This window comes from Haliotis rufescens, unplaced genomic scaffold, assembly GCF_023055435.1.
Source record: "Haliotis rufescens isolate VD_foot unplaced genomic scaffold, xgHalRufe1.0.p SCAF_79, whole genome shotgun sequence".
Classification (NCBI taxonomy): domain Eukaryota; kingdom Metazoa; phylum Mollusca; class Gastropoda; order Lepetellida; family Haliotidae; genus Haliotis; species Haliotis rufescens.
The window spans coordinates 1,201,469-1,220,540 of NW_025964371.1; the positions used below are offsets into that span (position 1 = coordinate 1,201,469).

Consider the following 19,072-nt stretch of genomic DNA (forward strand, 5'->3'; position numbering starts at 1 on the left):
GTTCGAACACAATGTAACGTTGGTAGAACAGAAACTGGCAAAGAGTCACGTTCACAGGAGAGAGATTCCAGCTTTTCCGAGCAGATGGGAGAATGTGTGACTACCGCCGACGAGAAACGTCACGTTGTTGCGTTCAAGATGTCAAACCGTTTGGAGGTGGTAGCATCTGTAGCCCTGTCCATGTTGATGCCTTGATGTGAAAGATTATGGCTTTGCTCACGAAATACTTTGTATCGATGAGTTGTGTGCACGTGTTTATTTCCTCTGTTATGTACACTCTGATGTCTAACGTTGACATGAAACTAATTGCGGTAGTTTTCTCACAGATTTCATTTTTCATATTTTCAAGAGTTTTGGTTACCGTATATGCCAAAATAACCTATACGGAATTTTATTTATAATTTTAGAAAGAGATAGGGTTCGCAAATGATTCAGTACTAAAACATATTAACTTTGGACTCAACATTTGGAGGTACCACTTGGATTTTATTATCCCCGAAAATTCTTGATAAAAATAATCGTACTTCAGACTGTTGAAAAACAAAATTGCCTGCCACAACAGAAAATATCTGGTTTTGTAGCTGAAGCTGAAATTGTTTTTCTAATCTCAATACAGATGTACATCATCGTAATATTTTAGGAAAGTATTTCTTAAGTCATATTTATTCAACTGTATTTATCGTTAAAATGGCCCGTCACTCATTCATAACAAACCTCATTCAGGAAATATGGGTTCCATGTGGTTTGTCTCAGAATGACAAAAGTTGTTGACTGGGCTACTGTCTACGTAAACTTGCAGCGCGTACCAACAGTGGAACCAGTTTACACAAGTTTGCTACGAATGTAAGCTCCACCCCAGCGCATGGCACCTTCCTTGGCGTGTACCCAATGTGGTATCGCTGCGTGGATATTGGACTCACGGAAGCTAAAAGCCGGACAGAATGTCAACAAGAGGAGCGAAGTGTGTGCTCATAGATCTGAGTGGGACGCTGCACATAGAGGATGAGGAGGTGCCAGGGTCTGTGGAAGCCTTGAAAAGGTCGGTGAGATGTCTTTCAAAATATCCACGGTTGTAGAAATAACGGGGGGTGGTGGGGGTGTTACGTTCCCATAGCAGCCCACGTGCAAGCCCCGCCGCCGGAGCCGTAAGTCACGTCGTTTGCCTACAGCTGTCCACACGTGCGCATATTAGGGCTGCAACGAATACACTATGAGGCGAATACGATTCGTATCACGAATATAGGGTAACGAATATGAATATTAATTCACGAATACAATAACAAGTCAGCAGCTGATGTTTTATTTGTTATATTCAGTGGAACAAATACAACACAAATTATTTGACATGGTTTGTTAATTATTAATAATTAAATTTTCGTTGTGTTCATGCAAATTCCTGCATTCTGATTAGCTGAATTGATCACGTGTTATTGCATTCATTTCCCAATGAATGTAAAAAATTAAGCCACGCCCACCGCGGCGCACTACTTTTATTACCGCGGAATGTCGGGGAATCCCAATATTACAGTCGAGGGAATTCCCTTTCTGCTCACGTGTATCGTCATGCACAGGACATTTAGCGACTTTCATGCATATTCATTTTCCAAACAACCCTTTGAAACCGAAGGCCGAAAACGAATGAAACAGCAAACGTGCAGGCTCTCTCGCCTATTTTTTTCCCGCTCGTCACGGTTCAACTTTCATGTCTTCGGGTTTCATTTCTAACTAGCATTTCTCCAACTGTGTTTTACCGTAATCAGGGAAGTAATGTTTGAATCAGCAGTAAATGACCATGTTATTTGAAACAGCCGCCTTCTCTCGGTCGACATATTTTTTCCGTTTCGTTACAGTCTGACTGTTGCAGTTCTTTTCGCCTCTTGCCTTAATTGACAGGTCTAATGAACATTGTTTTAATCCCACTCTCCGTTGATTGGCTACTGAATGTGTAGGCGTGTCAAGTTATGTGCATAAATTAAACGATCACCTGATTCATGTCACGCCACTGTATATATTCCTACACCTGGAATGTTTATCAATATCGTCATTTTTGTCTGTTTTGATATATGCAACTGTTTTGGGTTAAACTATTGTAGCTAAAACATTTTTAACGGTGTCGAATTTAATTATAAGCATTGACTGTATATTTTTTTCGGTTCATTGAGGTATGAATCGAAAAACCAATGTGCAAACTTTTGTAAGAATCCGCTACGCGGATTCATACAGTTTGCACATCGGTTTTTTGATTCATACCTCAATGAACCGAAAAAAATACACAGTCAATGCTTAAATATATTATACATTTATACATTTATACATTTATATACTGCACTTATCCAGGTCCTACGATCTGCTTAAATGCGACAATGACCAGTGACCACAATATTGTCAAATTAAATAGTATAAGAGTGTTGTCTTTTGAAGAAATCTATGCATATAATATGTTCTTATGGGTATTTTTATGTAAATGCACATGCTTGCATATTCATAAATATTCGATTCTAGTGGCCACGAATAACGTTTTTAATTCATGAATTGTTATGGTTCGATTCACCGAATACGTGAGTGAATCGTAACAGCCCTAGTGCATATACACGAATGTTTGGCGTATTAGGACTTGGACGAGTCCAAATTTACTACCCGGGTACCCACCACCCTATTACCCGACCCTACCCTGTAGGTATTTAGAGATAGGTACAAACTGTCCGATTTGGAAAAGTTTGTCCTTAGCCCTGTCAAAATGTATTTAGATTCACTTGTAAAACGATCTGGTCATGCATACACTGAAGTTTACTGCATGAAGTTTTATCTTTATTCAAACATATAAAAGTCAGAAGGAATTGGTCCATTGTCAGAAAGAAAAAGGAACATTAGTGACTTATAGTGTAACCACTGACTTTTAGATACTTTTTGTCAATAATATATCATGTGACTAACCACTGGTCCGGGTAGTCCTGTGGGTACCTGGGTCCTACTCAGTACCCACCCGACCCGAGTTGCCTGCCCCAGCCTTATGGCATATGGCCCTTTTCTAAAATGTTAAATAATTGTGGAAAAAGAAGTTTTTTTTAATGTGTTACCTATTTTCGAGTCTCCAACTCAGTAAATGAAATACAAATAATTTGAACAAGATATATCATTGTATAGTCGAAATGAAGTCACAGGCACATCATCGTACATATACTATAGAAGGGGCGGTCAGGTAGCCTGATGGTTTAAGCGTTTGCTCGTCACGCCGAAGACCCGGGTTCGATTCCCGACATGGGTACAATGTGTGGAGCCCATTTCTGGTGTCCCCGCCGTGATATTGCTGGAATATTGCTAAAAGCGGCATAAAACCATACTCACTCACTCACATACTATACATATAGAGGGGTGTGAGTTTTGATGATATGAATATGAGTTCCTGTGTATTAAAACTAATCCTTACACAGTCCTCAAGATCATACCAGCTGGTTGCAGAGAGAGTAGATTTAAAGGTAATGAAATTTTCAAAGAAGATGTGTACTTTCAAAATCATACTATTTTTCTTGCGACTGTTTTCCACATGTTCAAAACGATTTCAGCATCTATGTTATTTTGTCAACATGACCAGTATCAAAGACCAGCTTTGTACTAATTGTACCAGGAATGTTCCAGGCAGTGTTGGGGGCACGGGTGGCCCAGTCGTATAAGGCGCCGCAATTCGCTGTGCAGAGTTGCGTCCCTTGGGCAGGCCAGAAACCTATGATTGTGGGTTTGAATCCCGGTTCGCCCCGATTATGTTTCTAGGTTTGTCAGCACCATACCCGTGCTCGTGGGTTTCACCAAAGTGGTAAACGTCTGAGACCTGCATCTCTTCGGGCTTTCTTCCCATATTAAGCTGACACGCCGTGATATAACTGGAATAATGTTAAAAGCGGCATTTAACCCAACACACTCACTCACTCCAGGCAGTGTTAAACCTGACTCGGACACAGAATGTTTAATATGTGATATTTTCCCTGCAGGTTGAGGGAGAGTGATTTGAAAGTCCGCTTTGTGACCAACACCACCAAGGAGAGCAAGCGTGTTCTCCTCCAGCGCCTGAACCAGATCGGATTTGACGTGGCACTGGATGATGTGTTCACATCGTTGACTGCAGCCCATGATGCGGTGAGGGAGAAGAAACTGCGGCCCATGCTGCTGTTGGACGACCGGGCGATGGAGGACTTCGATGGTGAATATGGAGCTGCTAAGTGAACGATCACTCTTGGCAGTTTGAAGATTTCCTCTTTGCTCAAATTTGTGTTATTAAGTCAGATTTGCTTTGTTTTCTATGAACATTGAAGTTTGAAAAACTGTTTTGAAGAGATTCCTTTAAGTTTGACAGAGCAAACCTTATCAAATGTAGGGGAAACATTTTGTGATTTAGGTATGTGAGGACAGGGATTTTGCTGGAGAAGAGAGGACATTGTCATGATTTAATCATTTGTTGATAGGACGTTCTTCTATTCCATTATTACCCTGCTCAGCAATAAGAGGCACGGGTGGCCCAGTCGTCTAAGGTGCCGCGATTCGCTGTGCAGAGTTGCATCCCTTGGGCATGCCAGAAAGCTAAGATTGTGGGTTCGAATCCCGGTTCACCCCGATTATGTTTCTAGGTTTGTCAGCACCATACCCGTGCTCGTGGGTTTCGCCGAAATGGTAAACGTCTGAGACCTGCATCACTTCGGGCTTTCCTCCCACATAAAGCTGACACGCCGCAATATGACTGGAATACTGTTAAAAGCAGCGATAAACACAACTCACTCACTCACTCAGCAATAAGGGGATGAAACAAGGTCAGGTCAGCTTGTGGTCAGTATATAGTGTCTTGAGTGGGGTAACCATGTTAAAAGTGGGATGGTATCTCTGTGGGCTATCACTATGAAGTCAGCATAAGTCTCCGACTAATAAATATGTGTGCACACACACATATAAGAGGACTGGTCATTTATAATGGGGATGGGGGGGGGGGGGGCAGTGAGATTGGCCACAGGAAGACACACACACATTTTAAGTTATTGATTTGTTTAAGTTATTTATTTTCGTTTTCATGAAAGTACACTGGTTGATTCTGTAACATGTACGAATCTAATGGCTGACGTTTTTTGTTTCAGACATAGATACTGAAGATCCGAATGCGGTCGTTGTTGGCCTGGCTCCGGACAAGTTTCACTACGATGTTCTCAACTCAGCCTTCAGGTAGTCAGTGATCACCTTCCAGGTCATTGACCCGTGAAGACCCGGGGTAGAATAGGTCTTCAGCAACCCATGCTTGCCGTGAAAGGTCGACCATGCTTGTCGTAAGAGGCGACTAACGGGATTGGGTGGTCAGGCTCGCTGACTTGGTTGATACATGTCATTATATCCCATTTGTGTGGATTGATGCTCATAGAGTCAATCACTGGATTGTCTGGTCCAGACTCAATTATTTACAGACCGCCGTCATATAGCTTGGATATTGTTGAGTGCAGCGTTAAACAAAAACACAAACAATGGAGGTGAATCATCAGGGTTCAGGTTGAAACTGTGTCACGTGGTAGCACCTGTTCCTGTAGGAATTTACAAGGGTTGTTTATTCTGGGTCCCAGAGCACTCAAAGGGGTCCCTGGTTTGACAATGTGATTAAAATCAGATCTTAGTTCTCGCTACCGCTAAACAAACATCCCATTAGGGGTCACGTCAGACCAACCTTGCGCAAACTTTGACCAACCAATGGAATGACCATTCAGAAGGAAGCTTTCTCGTGCTTTACGGCACTAATTTCAATTTGGCGACTACGCTTCGAAACATATTTTGACAAATTCTCGATAAAAAATTTGAAACCTGAACAAAGAACATTCTGGAATGACTAATAGATGGTCTAGATTGTATGGATTCAGTCGTTAAACCCGTAACTATCGTTCAGAGTTAAAGTTTTCGAGGTTGCATGATTAGAAATCACATTCCGACTGTCACTTTCATAATCTGGTAAGGGATGCTCTGATTGGTTGGATGATAGGTCGTTCTGACATGACCCTTAATGGGATGTCCTCAGATCTTTGTTTAGCAGTAGCGAGAACTGAGGTCTTATTTTAATGAGATTGCCGGTTTAAAAAATTGGGGTTCGAAGCTAAAATAATTTGGGTCACAGGGAAATGTCAGAAATAGAATACCTTACTCTACCACACGTGACGTAAGATTGTGTATGCTCTGAGGCCGCTAGTTAAAATTAGTTCCCTAACTGAAACAAATCTACACATGCCAGCTGTAGAAGGTCATGGAGTGCGGAAATTACAATCAAACACGGGGCGGTCGGGTAGCCTAGTGGTTAAAGCGTTCGCTCGTCACACCGAAGACCCGAGTTTGATTCCCGACATGGGTACAATGTGTGAAGCCCATTTCTGGTGTCCCCCGCCGAGATATTGCTGGAATTTTGCGAAAAGCGTCGTAAAACCATACTCACTCACTCACTCACTACAATCAAACACTGTTGTGGCATATTCTGTCTTTATTCATCAGTTTTCAGTTGTGTCGAACCTCAGCTAACTAGGAAATATTTACATCGGTCCTTTCAACTTCGACACAACTGTTTGAAGTTATTGTATGTGGTACCAATGACATCCGATTGGCTAAAAATTACACACGGTTTGGGTTGTTGATGTTCGCTCACGCGTCTATGGAGGGGTCGTCAAGAGATATCACATCAGAATAAATGTGACAGTATCTGATTTTAGTGAGATCGGAAGGTATACTTGCTTATGACTATTTCATTATTTTTCAGGTTGTTGTTAAATGGCTGCCCACTGATTGCAGTTCACAAAGGAAGGTACTACAGGAGGAAAGATGGGCTGGCGCTGGGCCCAGGTAGGTCAACAATGATAATCTACAATGTACCGTATTAAGTCTAAATAACAGTCCGGCCCTTAGACAGTTGGGGGTTTATTAAAACCATTCACAGCAAGTTTAATTTGTTGTCAGAGATCGGGCCGCAGGGGTTGGTTTGTTTGTTGTTTAACGCCGCACTCAGCAATATTCCAGCTATATGACGGCGGTCTGTAAATAATCGAGTCTGGACCAGACAATCCAGTGATTGACATCATGAGCATCGATCCACGCAATTGGGATCAATGACATGCATCAACCAAGTCAGCGAGCTTGACCACCCGATCCCGATAGTCGCATTTTACGACAAGCAGTGTCGCCTTTTACGGCAAGCATGGGTTGCTGAAGACCTATTCTACCCCGGAACCATCACGGGTATCGAGCCGCAGTGAACCAACTTAGTAACTACAGGTTTCTGGTAATAGTTACCAGGCAATGATATTGCCCTTCTTCACTGCTGTTTCCTGTATTAATCAGCAATATATACACAAGAAACTATGGACTGTCATGTACATTTTCAGTCTTAGGAGGGGTGCTTATAAAGAAGTTTAGCTATGGCATTCCTCCCACATAAAGCTGACACGTCGTGATATACCGTATTCGACATAACAAGCGCCCAGGGCACTCTCAAAATTAGAAATGGGAGGCTCTTATTAGAATATTATTTTGGTGAAAAACAGTTGAAAGATCTTACATTTCGTGGTTTATGCTGACAGCCTGAAATGCCAGATATATTTTTCCAGAATTTAATTTCCCATGATTGAGGGTGCATATAACATACATATTATACAAGAATAAATAAGTCTTGTGTACATTGATCAATCGGAAGGGGTGCTAATTGGGATTGTTCACTAGCCAATATATAAGCAAATATCGCCATGGGTGCTTATTAGAGCGGGGTGCTTATTGCGTCGAATACGGTAACTGGAATACCGGTACTGTTAAAAGCAGCACTATGCCCAAAACTCTCTCACCCGCTCAGATTATGCACTTAATTGGCTTCTCTCCTGTTAATCCCACAAGCTTCACCAGCTTTACCTTTGTACATTAATCCTAACTTGTGAAAACAGATCAGCAAAAACGGAAAAAGCTTTTAAGACCAATGGCACTTTGACATTCTTCCCCCATTAAGCTGTCAAATATGACAGAAATAATGTGCACCATGTTCAAAGCCACCTTCCCGAGGCAAGGGAGTTATCTGACTATAAAATTCCAGTTTCCACCCTTGCCGAACTAGGCTGGTATTATGGAGTTACATTTTGTCTGGACTAACGAGTCTATGCATAGTCCAATCAAAATCGCGCACCGAAATCGAAATCCGGTTCGTAAACTGTCATGCAGATTTCGGTCGATTGCAGGATTTGCAAAGCATGTGCATCGCTAACTTGTTGTAAACAGATATTTTCTAAATCTTTTCATGTTTTTAATCAAGGTGCTCACGTGATTTGAAGCCCTTCGCGATGTAAGACTCGATTTATCACAATATAGATCTTGATTATCGATCAGATCGTCTTGACTGGGCGCCACCGTTTTGTTTGAAGCAAATGCAAGTGATACGAGATGTTGAATCTGATTGGTCAGTAGGAGAGGCATAGAAAGGACATAACTCGCAGTAGCCACTGGTGGCGCTATGATCGAGCCCAGTAATTCCAGCCTAGTTCAGGAAGGGTGGAAACTTGACTTTTAAAGTAAGTTAACTCTCTTGCCTCGGGAAGATGGTTCAAAACAGCTTAGAAACTCACTCATGTCTGCCTTCATACATGGTCACATCTGGACTGCATACATAGCTCCATCAGCTTGAGTGCATCATTTCTCCATTGTTTGACAACACATACCTTGCACCCTTTTCAAATTATGGTTTTCTAGTCACCAGTTTGTCACAGAATTTGTCTTGCTCATGTGCTTGAAATCCACCACCAATCAAATATGCCTCCTGCCAGTGTGAGTTCAGTGTATAGCTACATTCAAAATCGTGGCAGGGTAAAAAGCAATCCCTCGATAAGAAAACTTACAACTTGCAACTTGGATAACAGCTTCTGGTTTAGTGCATTATCAAGCTGGAGTGACAACAACCAAGTGATGAGAGGTTATAACAGTATAAGAATCTACGAAACGTCACTATATGCAATAAAGTTGTTATCTATAAAGTTGTATATTTTCTTACTCACCAACTTCTAGTTTGTTTTTTGTTTGTTGTTTAACGTCGCACTCAGCAATATTCCAGCTATATGACAGCGATCTGTAAAATAATCGAATCTGGACCAGACAATCAAGTGATTGACATCATGAGCATCGATCCACGCAATTGGAATAGATGACATGTATCAACCAAGTCAGCGAGCCTGACCACCCGATCCCGTTAGTCGCCTTTTACAACGAGCATAGTCGCCTTTTACGGCAAGTATGGGTTGCTGAAGACCTATTCTACCCCGGAACACCAACTTCTAGAATGCCAATCAAACAGTTTATCCCTCAAATATGTTTAATAGAAACGAGATATATTACACTGATTATTCGAGAATGCATTCAGAGCCACATCTGTTCAGTTCTTTAACATTTATTTTCCCTTACAATTCAGACCGCCTCCGTGGTCTAGTGGTAGAGCGTCTGCCCGGAGAGCAGAAGGTCCAGGGTTCGATTCCTGGCCGCGTCATACCAAAAGACGTTAAAAGATGGTACTTGTTGTATTTGTGTCTGGCTCTCGGCATTAAGGGGCTAAAACAAGGACTGGTCGGCTCGGAGTCAGTATACTGTGTCTGAGTGGGGTATTCATGTTAAACTGCGGCATGGTATCTCAGTGAGCTAGCACTATAAGTCGGCATCAGTCCGGACTGGTACAAGCAGCCACACAAACACACACACGTGCATGCACGACGCTATATAAGTGCAATAATCTTGGACGCGACGTTTAACCCCATTTCACCTCACCTCACCTCCTTACAATTCATTTTGGCCACTGAATAGAAATCAGTTGGTTATCTGTAGCAGCACCTGTTGAGCTGGGCTGACTCTGACAAGTTGTCCAACTTTGATGGTTTCTCCGACAGGTCCGTTTGTAGCCGGCCTGGAATATGCAACAGGGACAACAGCAGAGGTTGTGGGCAAGCCAGAGACACGCTTCTTCCTGTCAGCCATCAGAGACATGGACTGTCAGCCTGGCCAGTGTGTCATGATTGGTGATGTAAGTATACCAAGAGTGAGTGAGTGAGTGAGTGAGTGAGTGAAAGATGGACGTCGTACATATATTGTGATGTATTATCAATTAACAGACTAAAATGTTTAGAGAGTATGGAGCGGAGATTCCAGGCTAAATAAGTTGACTGTAACCTCTACTAATCATAGTAGCGGACTGTTGTTCAAGTAGTTACAATGAGTTACCAGGCTGCAGTTATTGTACTGATGGCTGTCTAGTTTAAATAGTTACGATGAGTTACCTGGTTGCAGTTATTGTACTGATGGCTGTCTAGTTTAAATAGTTACGATGAGTTACCTGGTTGCAGTTATTGTACTGATGGCTGTCTAGTTTAAATAGTTACGATGAGTTACCTGGTTGCAGTTATTGTACTGATGGCTGTCTAGTTTAAATAGTTACGATGAGTTACCTGGTTGCAGTTATTGTACTGATGGCTGTCTAGTTTAAATAGTTACGATGAGTTTCCTGGCTGCACTTATTGTACCAAGAGCTGTCTAGTTGAAATAGTTACGATGAGTTACCTGGTTGCAGTTATTGTACTGATGGCTGTCTAGTTGAAATAGTTACGATGAGTTACCTGGTTGCAGTTATTGTACTGATGGCTGTCTAGTTTAAATAGTTACGATGAGTTACCTGGTTGCAGTTATTGTACTGATGGCTGTCTAGTTTAAATAGTTACGATGAGTTACCTGGTTGCAGTTATTGTACTGATGGCTGTCTAGTTTAAATAGTTACGATGAGTTACCTGGTTGCAGTTATTGTACCAAGAGCTGTCTAGTTTAAATAGTTACGATGAGTTACCTGGTTGCAGTTATTGTACTGATGGCTGTCTAGTTTAAATAGTTACGATGAGTTACCTGGTTGCAGTTATTGTACTGATGGCTGTCTAGTTTAAATAGTTACGATGAGTTACCTGGTTGCAGTTATTGTACTGATGGCTGTCTAGTTTAAATAGTTACGATGAGTTACCTGGTTGCAGTTATTGTACTGATGGCTGTCTAGTTTAAATAGTTACGATGAGTTACCTGGTTGCAGTTATTGTACTGATGGCTGTCTAGTTTAAATAGTTACGATGAGTTACCTGGTTGCAGTTATTGTACTGATGGCTGTCTAGTTTAAATAGTTACGATGAGTTACCTGGTTGCAGTTATTGTACTGATGGCTGTCTAGTTGAAATAGTTACGATGAGTTACCTGGTTGCAGTTATTGTACTGATGGCTGTCTAGTTTAAATAGTTACGATGAGTTACCTGGTTGCAGTTATTGTACCAAGAGCTGTCTAGTTTAAATAGTTACGATGAGTTACCTGGTTGCAGTTATTGTACTGATGGCTGTCTAGTTTAAATAGTTACGATGAGTTACCTGGTTGCAGTTATTGTACTGATGGCTGTCTAGTTTAAATAGTTACGATGAGTTACCTGGTTGCAGTTATTGTACTGATGGCTGTCTAGTTTAAATAGTTACGATGAGTTACCTGGTTGCAGTTATTGTACTGATGGCTGTCTAGTTTAAATAGTTACGATGAGTTACCTGGTTGCAGTTATTGTACCAAGAGCTGTCTAGTTTAAATAGTTACGATGAGTTACCTGGTTGCAGTTATTGTACTGATGGCTGTCTAGTTGAAATAGTTACGATGAGTTACCTGGTTGCAGTTATTGTACTGATGGCTGTCTAGTTTAAATAGTTACGATGAGTTACCTGGTTGCAGTTATTGTACTGATGGCTGTCTAGTTGAAATAGTTACGATGAGTTACCTGGTTGCAGTTATTGTACTGATGGCTGTCTAGTTTAAATAGTTACGATGAGTTACCTGGTTGCAGTTATTGTACTGATGGCTGTCTAGTTTAAATAGTTACGATGAGTTACCTGGTTGCAGTTATTGTACTGATGGCTGTCTAGTTTAAATAGTTACGATGAGTTACCTGGTTGCAGTTATTGTACTGAGAGCTGTCTAGTTTAAATAGTTACGATGAGTTACCTGGTTGCAGTTATTGTACTGATGGCTGTCTAGTTTAAATAGTTACGATGAGTTACCTGGTTGCAGTTATTGTACTGATGGCTGTCTAGTTTAAATAGTTACGATGAGTTACCTGGTTGCAGTTATTGTACTGATGGCTGTCTAGTTTAAATAGTTACGATGAGTTACCTGGTTGCAGTTATTGTACTGATGGCTGTCTAGTTGAAATAGTTACGATGAGTTACCTGGTTGCAGTTATTGTACTGATGGCTGTCTAGTTTAAATAGTTACGATGAGTTACCTGGTTGCAGTTATTGTACTGATGGCTGTCTAGTTGAAATAGTTACGATGAGTTACCTGGTTGCAGTTATTGTACTGAGAGCTGTCTAGTTGAAATAGTTACGATGAGTTACCTGGTTGCAGTTATTGTACTGATGGCTGTCTAGTTTAAATAGTTACGATGAGTTACCTGGTTGCAGTTATTGTACTGATGGCTGTCTAGTTTAAATAGTTACGATGAGTTACCTGGTTGCAGTTATTGTACTGATGGCTGTCTAGTTGAAATAGTTACGATGAGTTTCCTGGCTGCACTTATTGTACCAAGAGCTGTCTAGTTTAAATAGTTACGATGAGTTACCTGGTTGCAGTTATTGTACTGAGAGCTGTCTAGTTGAAATAGTTACGATGAGTTATGTGAGATGCATCCTTAGGCACATCAGGATCAAATGATTCTGGGTCCAAACCTCAGAATTACTCACTCATGGGTTTCCCAAGGTAGTAAATATCTGTGATCTGCCACTCTGGACTGCAAGATGACACACTGTGTGAAAGATTGTTCAAGGCAATGGATCCAACTCACTTAGCCACGATTATTTCTAAACATTGCTAAAGTGTCATATTTGTCAGAGATGTTTGTTTCTGTGTAAAGGATGTGCGGGATGACGTGGGCGGGTCGCAGACTGCTGGCATGATCGGAATACTCGTGAAAACAGGTGGGTGTGTGTCTTGTCACGTGAAGATACTCAAATCTCTTTATGCTCTCCACACTAATGTCCAACCCAGTCGATGGAACCCGTGAAGATTCCGGGGTAGAATAGGTCTTCAGCAACCCATGCTTGCCGTAAAAGGCGACTATGCTTGTCGTAAAAGGCGACTAACAGGATTGGGTGGTCAGGCTCGCTGACTTGGTTGATACATGTCATTGATCCCAATTGCGTGGATCGATGCTCATGATATCAATCACTGGATTGTCTGGTCCAGACTCGATTATTTACAGACCCCCGTCATATAGCTGTAATATTGCTGAGTGCGGCGTTAAACAAAAAACCAACCAACCAACCCAGTCGACGGGTGCAAAGTCGAAGGACACCCTTAAATGAAATCGCAATAACTGTTTAACGAGTAGGCTTTGCGTAGCATTTACGTGTGGTATGAATAAATGCTCAACTTGCAAACTATCAAAACTTTCAGTAGTTTATTTACCTCTAAAAGAAAACATCGTGAGTTAAGAAAGTATCGGCAAAATTTATCGGTACACAAATACCAGTTACGGCCATTGTGGACTTTTGGCACTTCACGTTTAGCGGCATGCAGTCTGATATTTTCTATATAATTTGATCATAATTTTTGGTTTGCTGATGAAAATTATCCTAATAGTTATCCTAATTCATATGACTGCCTCTGTGAAGATCCAAGTTAGAATTGGCTTTCAGCAACCATGCTTTTCATAAGAGGCATCTGTTGGCATCGGGTGGTATTTCTCGTTGACTTGGTTAATGAATGTCATCGTATCCCAGTGGCATAGATTGATGCTCATGATGTCAATCATTGGATTGTCTGGTCCAGACTAAAAAATTTACAGACTGCAATCATGTAGCTGGAATATTACATTTCTTCTTATTCCTCGATCTTGGTGTGGAAACGCCCCAGAACAAAGTTTCAAGCTTAAAAAAACCCCACTCACCCAAACACATCCCACACATCCCACACATCACCAAATCACCACTGTGATCATGGGTCACCCACCACTTAAATCCCGTGCGACACGACCCCTGCGACCTGATCACCTGACATCGAGCACCCTCATTCTCAATTGTATTGCTTGGGGTCCGCCTTATGTCCTTGGGAGCGCATGTGTGAGGTCTGTCTTGTAGAACCTGCTGGCCGGGGACAGGGTGTTTGTACAAAAGGTTTAAGTACAAGTACAATTACATGAGGTTTAAGTCGTGACCGAGTAGGTGTCGCCTGGCTCACGGTTAGGCGGTCGTTCTTGGAACGGCATCCTGTGTAAAACCATGGAACACATGATTCCCCGATGTCATGATGTATATCTCTTGGTAGCATAAAGAGGGTTTTTGAAGCAACCCTTACACGAGTTTATCACTAATCCTTGTAAAATCCTTTGAATTTTCCTGATTAGTTCCAGCTTCCTCGTGTACGTCTCACGGTTGAAGTCCTTACAGGCTAGGGTGTCTGCGCCCCACCATCCAACTGTGGGATAAATGCATACTGTGAGATAGGATAAGTTTAAAAATTTGTAAATTTTCTAATGAATTGTATATTTATATACTTATCCTATCTCACATGCTAAATGCCCACCCAACCATCCCGCATCACAGTTACACCAGCCTGTACGCTCTAGCTCTGGATATGTCAGGTGATCAGGTCGCAGGGGTCGTGTCGCACGGGATTTAAGTGGTGCGTGACCGGTGATCACAGTGGTGATTTGGTGATGTATGGGATGTGTTTGGGTGAGTGGTGTTTTTGAAGCTGGAAACTTTGTTCTAGGGCGTTTCCATACCAAGATCGAAGAATAAGAAGAAGTGCATAGTGTGAGATAGGATAAGTATATAAATATACAATTTATTTGAAAATTTACAATTTCTTGCAGTATGAACCAAATTCATTATCAAGGTAACTAATCATTGCAGGAAAGTACCAGGATGGAGACGAAGGGAAGATCTCCCCACCACCGAGTCACGTAGCATCCGACTTCCCCCATGCTGTTGATATCATCTTGGGAAGTCAGCAACAGTGTAGCTCATGACAACAGACCAGCAACTGCGTAGCTCATGACAACAGACCAGCAACTGTGTAAACAGACCAGCAACTGTGTAGCTGTTGATAACAGACCAGCAACTGTGTAGCTGTTGACAACAGACCAGCAACTGTTTTAGCTCTTGATAAGAGACCAGCAGCTGTGTAGCCGTTGATAACAGACCAGCAACTGAGTAGCTGTTGATAACAGACCAGCAACTGTGAAGCCGTTGATAACAGATGAGCAACTGTGTAGCTGTTGATAACAGACCAGCACCTGAGTAGCTGTTTATAACAGACCAGAAACTGTGTAGCTCTTGATTACAGACCCGCAACTGTGTAGCTCTTGATAACAGACCAGCAACTGTGTATCTGTTGATAACAGACCAGCAACTGTGTAGCTGTTGATAACAGACCAGCAACTGTGTAGCTGTTGATAACAGACCAGCAACTGTGTAGCTGTTGATAACAGACCAGCAACTGTGTAGCTGTTGATAACAGACTCGCAACTGTGTAGCTGACAACAACAGATCAGCAACTGTGTAGCTGTTGATAACAGACCAGCAACTGTGTAGCTGACAACAACAGACCAGCAACTGTGTATCTGTTGATAACAGACCAGCAACTATGTAGCTGTTGATAACAGACCAGCAACTGTGTAGCTGTTGATAACAGACCCGCAACTGTGTAGCTGTTGATAACAGACCAGCAACTGTGAAGCTGTTGATAACAGACCAGCAACTGAGTAGCTGTTGATAACAGACCCGCAACTGTGTAGCCGTTGATAACAGACCAGCAACTGGGGCCGACGCTGAAATGGATTCATGAACTATCTGAACAATTGCCGGTCATGAAAACAACAGAACAACTGTGGCAAATGCCCAATGAAGAAACGGGTTAGAATTTGTCTTCAGCAACCTATCCTTGTCATAAAATGGCGAGTAAGATGTTCAGTTTGTCATGTCAGACTCGCTGACTTGGTTGATGCATGTCATTGTGTCCCAATTGCGTAGATTGACGCTCATGAAGTCAATCACTAGAGTATCCGGTCCAGACCTCCATCATATAGCTGGAATGTTGCTGGGTGTGGCATTGAACAACAAACGAAGCTACAGATCCTGCAGAGATCATCACAGATGATGAACTCGGGAACTTGTCGTGATTTGAAAACTCAGGATGATGAGGATGATGAGATGTTTGTTGATGGTGGTTGCGCATCCTTCAACACGGGTTCTGTTTGTCTCTCCATGCCTGCTTATTCCCCACATCTGTGTGGCAAGTGCTGAGGTACCTGTTTATAGGATGACAATGTCATTGCTACGCACAGTGTTCCTGCTGGCTTTTGAAACTGCGAGTCCCGGTTGACTGGCAACTCTAATTTACCATTCCCCTCAATTTTTATCAATCCCATCTTTGAACAAATCAAAATATGTGTGAAAATTACCTGGTTTTAATTCTTTAAAAATCACGTTCAATGCAGTTTCCCTTCATGGCTGACACATTCAATGACCTCATCTCTGAAATAATTTAGTTATACGTCATTCACAAGAAGTCCAGTCACAATTTTCTCTTCTTTTTTTCTGCAATATTTCACTTTGGTTCAAGGCTAGGTGGCTACAAATATAAGTCTGAGTGTCCAGTGCTGGAGATATTAGGGGTGACACAATTATCATCATGAGGCAATTACACTTGCCACAAAGACATCTGGTTTGATAAGAAGGAGCTCTATATCAACCTGTTACAATTTAACATTCACAGCTGATCTTAAGTTAGTTTTTCAATGTATAAAATGCTACCAGTTTATTAAAAAAAAGAAATGGTAATAGTTATATATATTCGTGAATACAGTAAACTACGTTCATAACAAACACACTTATAACGAACTGACCGATATAACAACCCTTTTTTTAGTCCCGACCATTTGTTGTATATATGCTGTACATATGCTTATAACGAACTACGGCGATTACGAACTAGATTTAGGGGTCCCTTTTAGTTTGTTGTAACCATAGTTTACTGTACATATAAAAATGTGCAGTCTGAAATACCAAGTCAGAAATCACCACCACTTGTGACCCATATACTGATTCTGTTTGTTTGGATCTGTCGTTCTAAGAAGTGTTACACCCCGATTATGTTTCTAGGTTTGTCAGCACCATACCCGTGCTCGTGGGTTTCAACGAAGTGGTAACATCTAAGACCTGCATCACTTCGGGCTTTCCTCCCACATTAAGCTGACACGCCGTGATATAACTGGAATACTGCTAAAAGCGGCGTTAAACCCAACTCACTCACTCACTCACTACGCCGCTTTTAGCAATATTCCAGCAATATCACGGCAGGGACACCAGGAATGGGCTTCACACATTGTACCCATGTCGGGAATCGAACCCTGGTCTTCCGCGTGACGAGCGAACGCTTTAACCTCTAGGCTACCCGACCGCCCCAAGAAGTGTTCAGAAACAGTCAGGTGTTATTTGTCTTTGGTGGTAAACTGCTGTGGTCCTACACCTAATCTCCTCTTGTTTTCAATATATTCTGGAAGGTTCAATCCACCTTTGTTATTGACTGTCCAGAATTTGTAGTACAACCCTCCTCTTAGAGTGCATTTGAGGAGGGGCTTGGGGGATTGTCTTCTCCCATCCAAAGAGAATATAATTGATACTACCAAGTTGAACTACTGCTTGGTAGTATCAATAATCTTCTCTTTGCCGGCTTCTTTGTCATAGCCGACAAAACACCTTTCTCACCACGATCCTCCAGGGGGCCTGAGTGGCCCAGTCGTCTAAGGCGCCGCGTTTCACTGTGCAGAGTTGCGTCCCTTGGGCACGCCAGAAGCTTATGATTGTGGGTTCGAATCCCGGTTTGCCCCGATTATGTTTCTAGGTTTGTCAGCACCATACCCGTGATCGTGGGTTTCACCGAAGTGGTAAACGTCTGAGACCTGCATCACTTCAGGCTTTCCTCCCACATTAAGGTCACATGACGTGATATAACTGGAATACTGTTAAAAGCGGCGTTAAACCCAACTCACTCACTCACTGCGATCATCCAGTTTCTTTATACTTTGGTTATGAGCAAAACAGTTTGTGCCAAATACATACCATCTTCCCGAGGCAAGAGAGTTAACTTGTGCAGAGTTGCGTTCCTTGGGCATGCCAGAAATCTATGATCGTGGGTTCAAATCCTGGTTCACCCTGATGTGTTTCAAGGTTTTTAGGTTTGTCAGCACCAATCCTGTGCTCATGGGTTTCACCAAAGTGATAAACGTCTAAGACCTGCATCACTTTGGGCTTTCCTCCCACATCAAGCTGGAAGCTTTTGTACAATTGGATTTATGCCATTTGAAGAGTCAAATGCTCTTCCTCTGGCAGTTCATCATACAAATCAAACTTCTGGATTTCCTTAGCACGGTCACTCACAGGAAGTGCTGAGATTACATCTCTGGAGTTTGACACAAACTTGTGAAGTCGCAGTCCACCCTTGGCACAAATACCTTTGATGTCACTGATCAAGCTAATGGCTTTGTCAGCTGTGGGAACAGATTCCAATCCATCATCAACATAAAAGTTGTGACTCACAAAGTTTGCTGCCTTTGATCCAAACTCCTTCTCATAGTCATTCGCTGTTTGTTTGAGTCCATGATTTGCACATCCTGGAGAAGATGTAGCTCCAAACAAATGTACATTCATTCTGTACTCTTTAGGCTCACTTTCACTTTGGCCATTCTCCCACCAAAGGAGTCCGCCCGGAGAGCGGAAGGTCCGGGGTTCGATACCCGGCCGCATCATACCAAAAGACGTTAAAAGATGGTACTTGTTGTTACCCTGTCTGGCGCTCGACATTAAGGGGCTAAAACAAGGACTGGTCGGCTCGGAGTCCGTATACTGTGTCTGAATGGGTTATTCATGTTAAACTGCGGCATGGTATCTCAGTGGGCTAGCACTATAAATCGGCATCAGTCCGGACTAGTACAAGCAGCCACACACACACGCACGTGCATGCACGTCGCTATATAAGTGC

At 42.2% G+C, this 19,072-nt stretch overlaps 1 protein-coding gene across 1 annotated transcript; it reads left to right on the forward strand.

Annotated features, from left to right (window-relative positions):
• Positions 1 to 932: 932 nt before the first annotated feature.
• LOC124125670 (haloacid dehalogenase-like hydrolase domain-containing protein 2) lies at positions 933 to 17,278 on the forward strand. Its single transcript, XM_046489020.2, has 7 exons — positions 933 to 1,039; positions 3,987 to 4,195; positions 5,118 to 5,202; positions 6,764 to 6,846; positions 9,912 to 10,045; positions 12,942 to 13,005; positions 14,944 to 17,278. Exons 1-7 carry the CDS (start codon positions 942 to 944, stop codon positions 15,057 to 15,059), a joined length of 789 nt encoding a protein of 262 aa, XP_046344976.2. The 5' UTR covers positions 933 to 941; the 3' UTR covers positions 15,060 to 17,278.
• The last annotated feature ends 1,794 nt before the right edge of the window (positions 17,279 to 19,072 follow it).

Bases quoted from the DNA above. Each gene is read 5' to 3' on its own strand.
- LOC124125670 (XM_046489020.2), top strand. From the start codon at position 942: ATGTCAACAAGAGGAGCGAAGTGTGTGCTCATAGATCTGAGTGGGACG. The intron at 5,203-6,763 runs GTAGTCAGTGAT...ATTATTTTTCAG, and splicing joins GTTCTCAACTCAGCCTTCAG to GTTGTTGTTAAATGGCTGCC. The intron at 10,046-12,941 runs GTAAGTATACCA...TTCTGTGTAAAG, and splicing joins AGTGTGTCATGATTGGTGAT to GATGTGCGGGATGACGTGGG.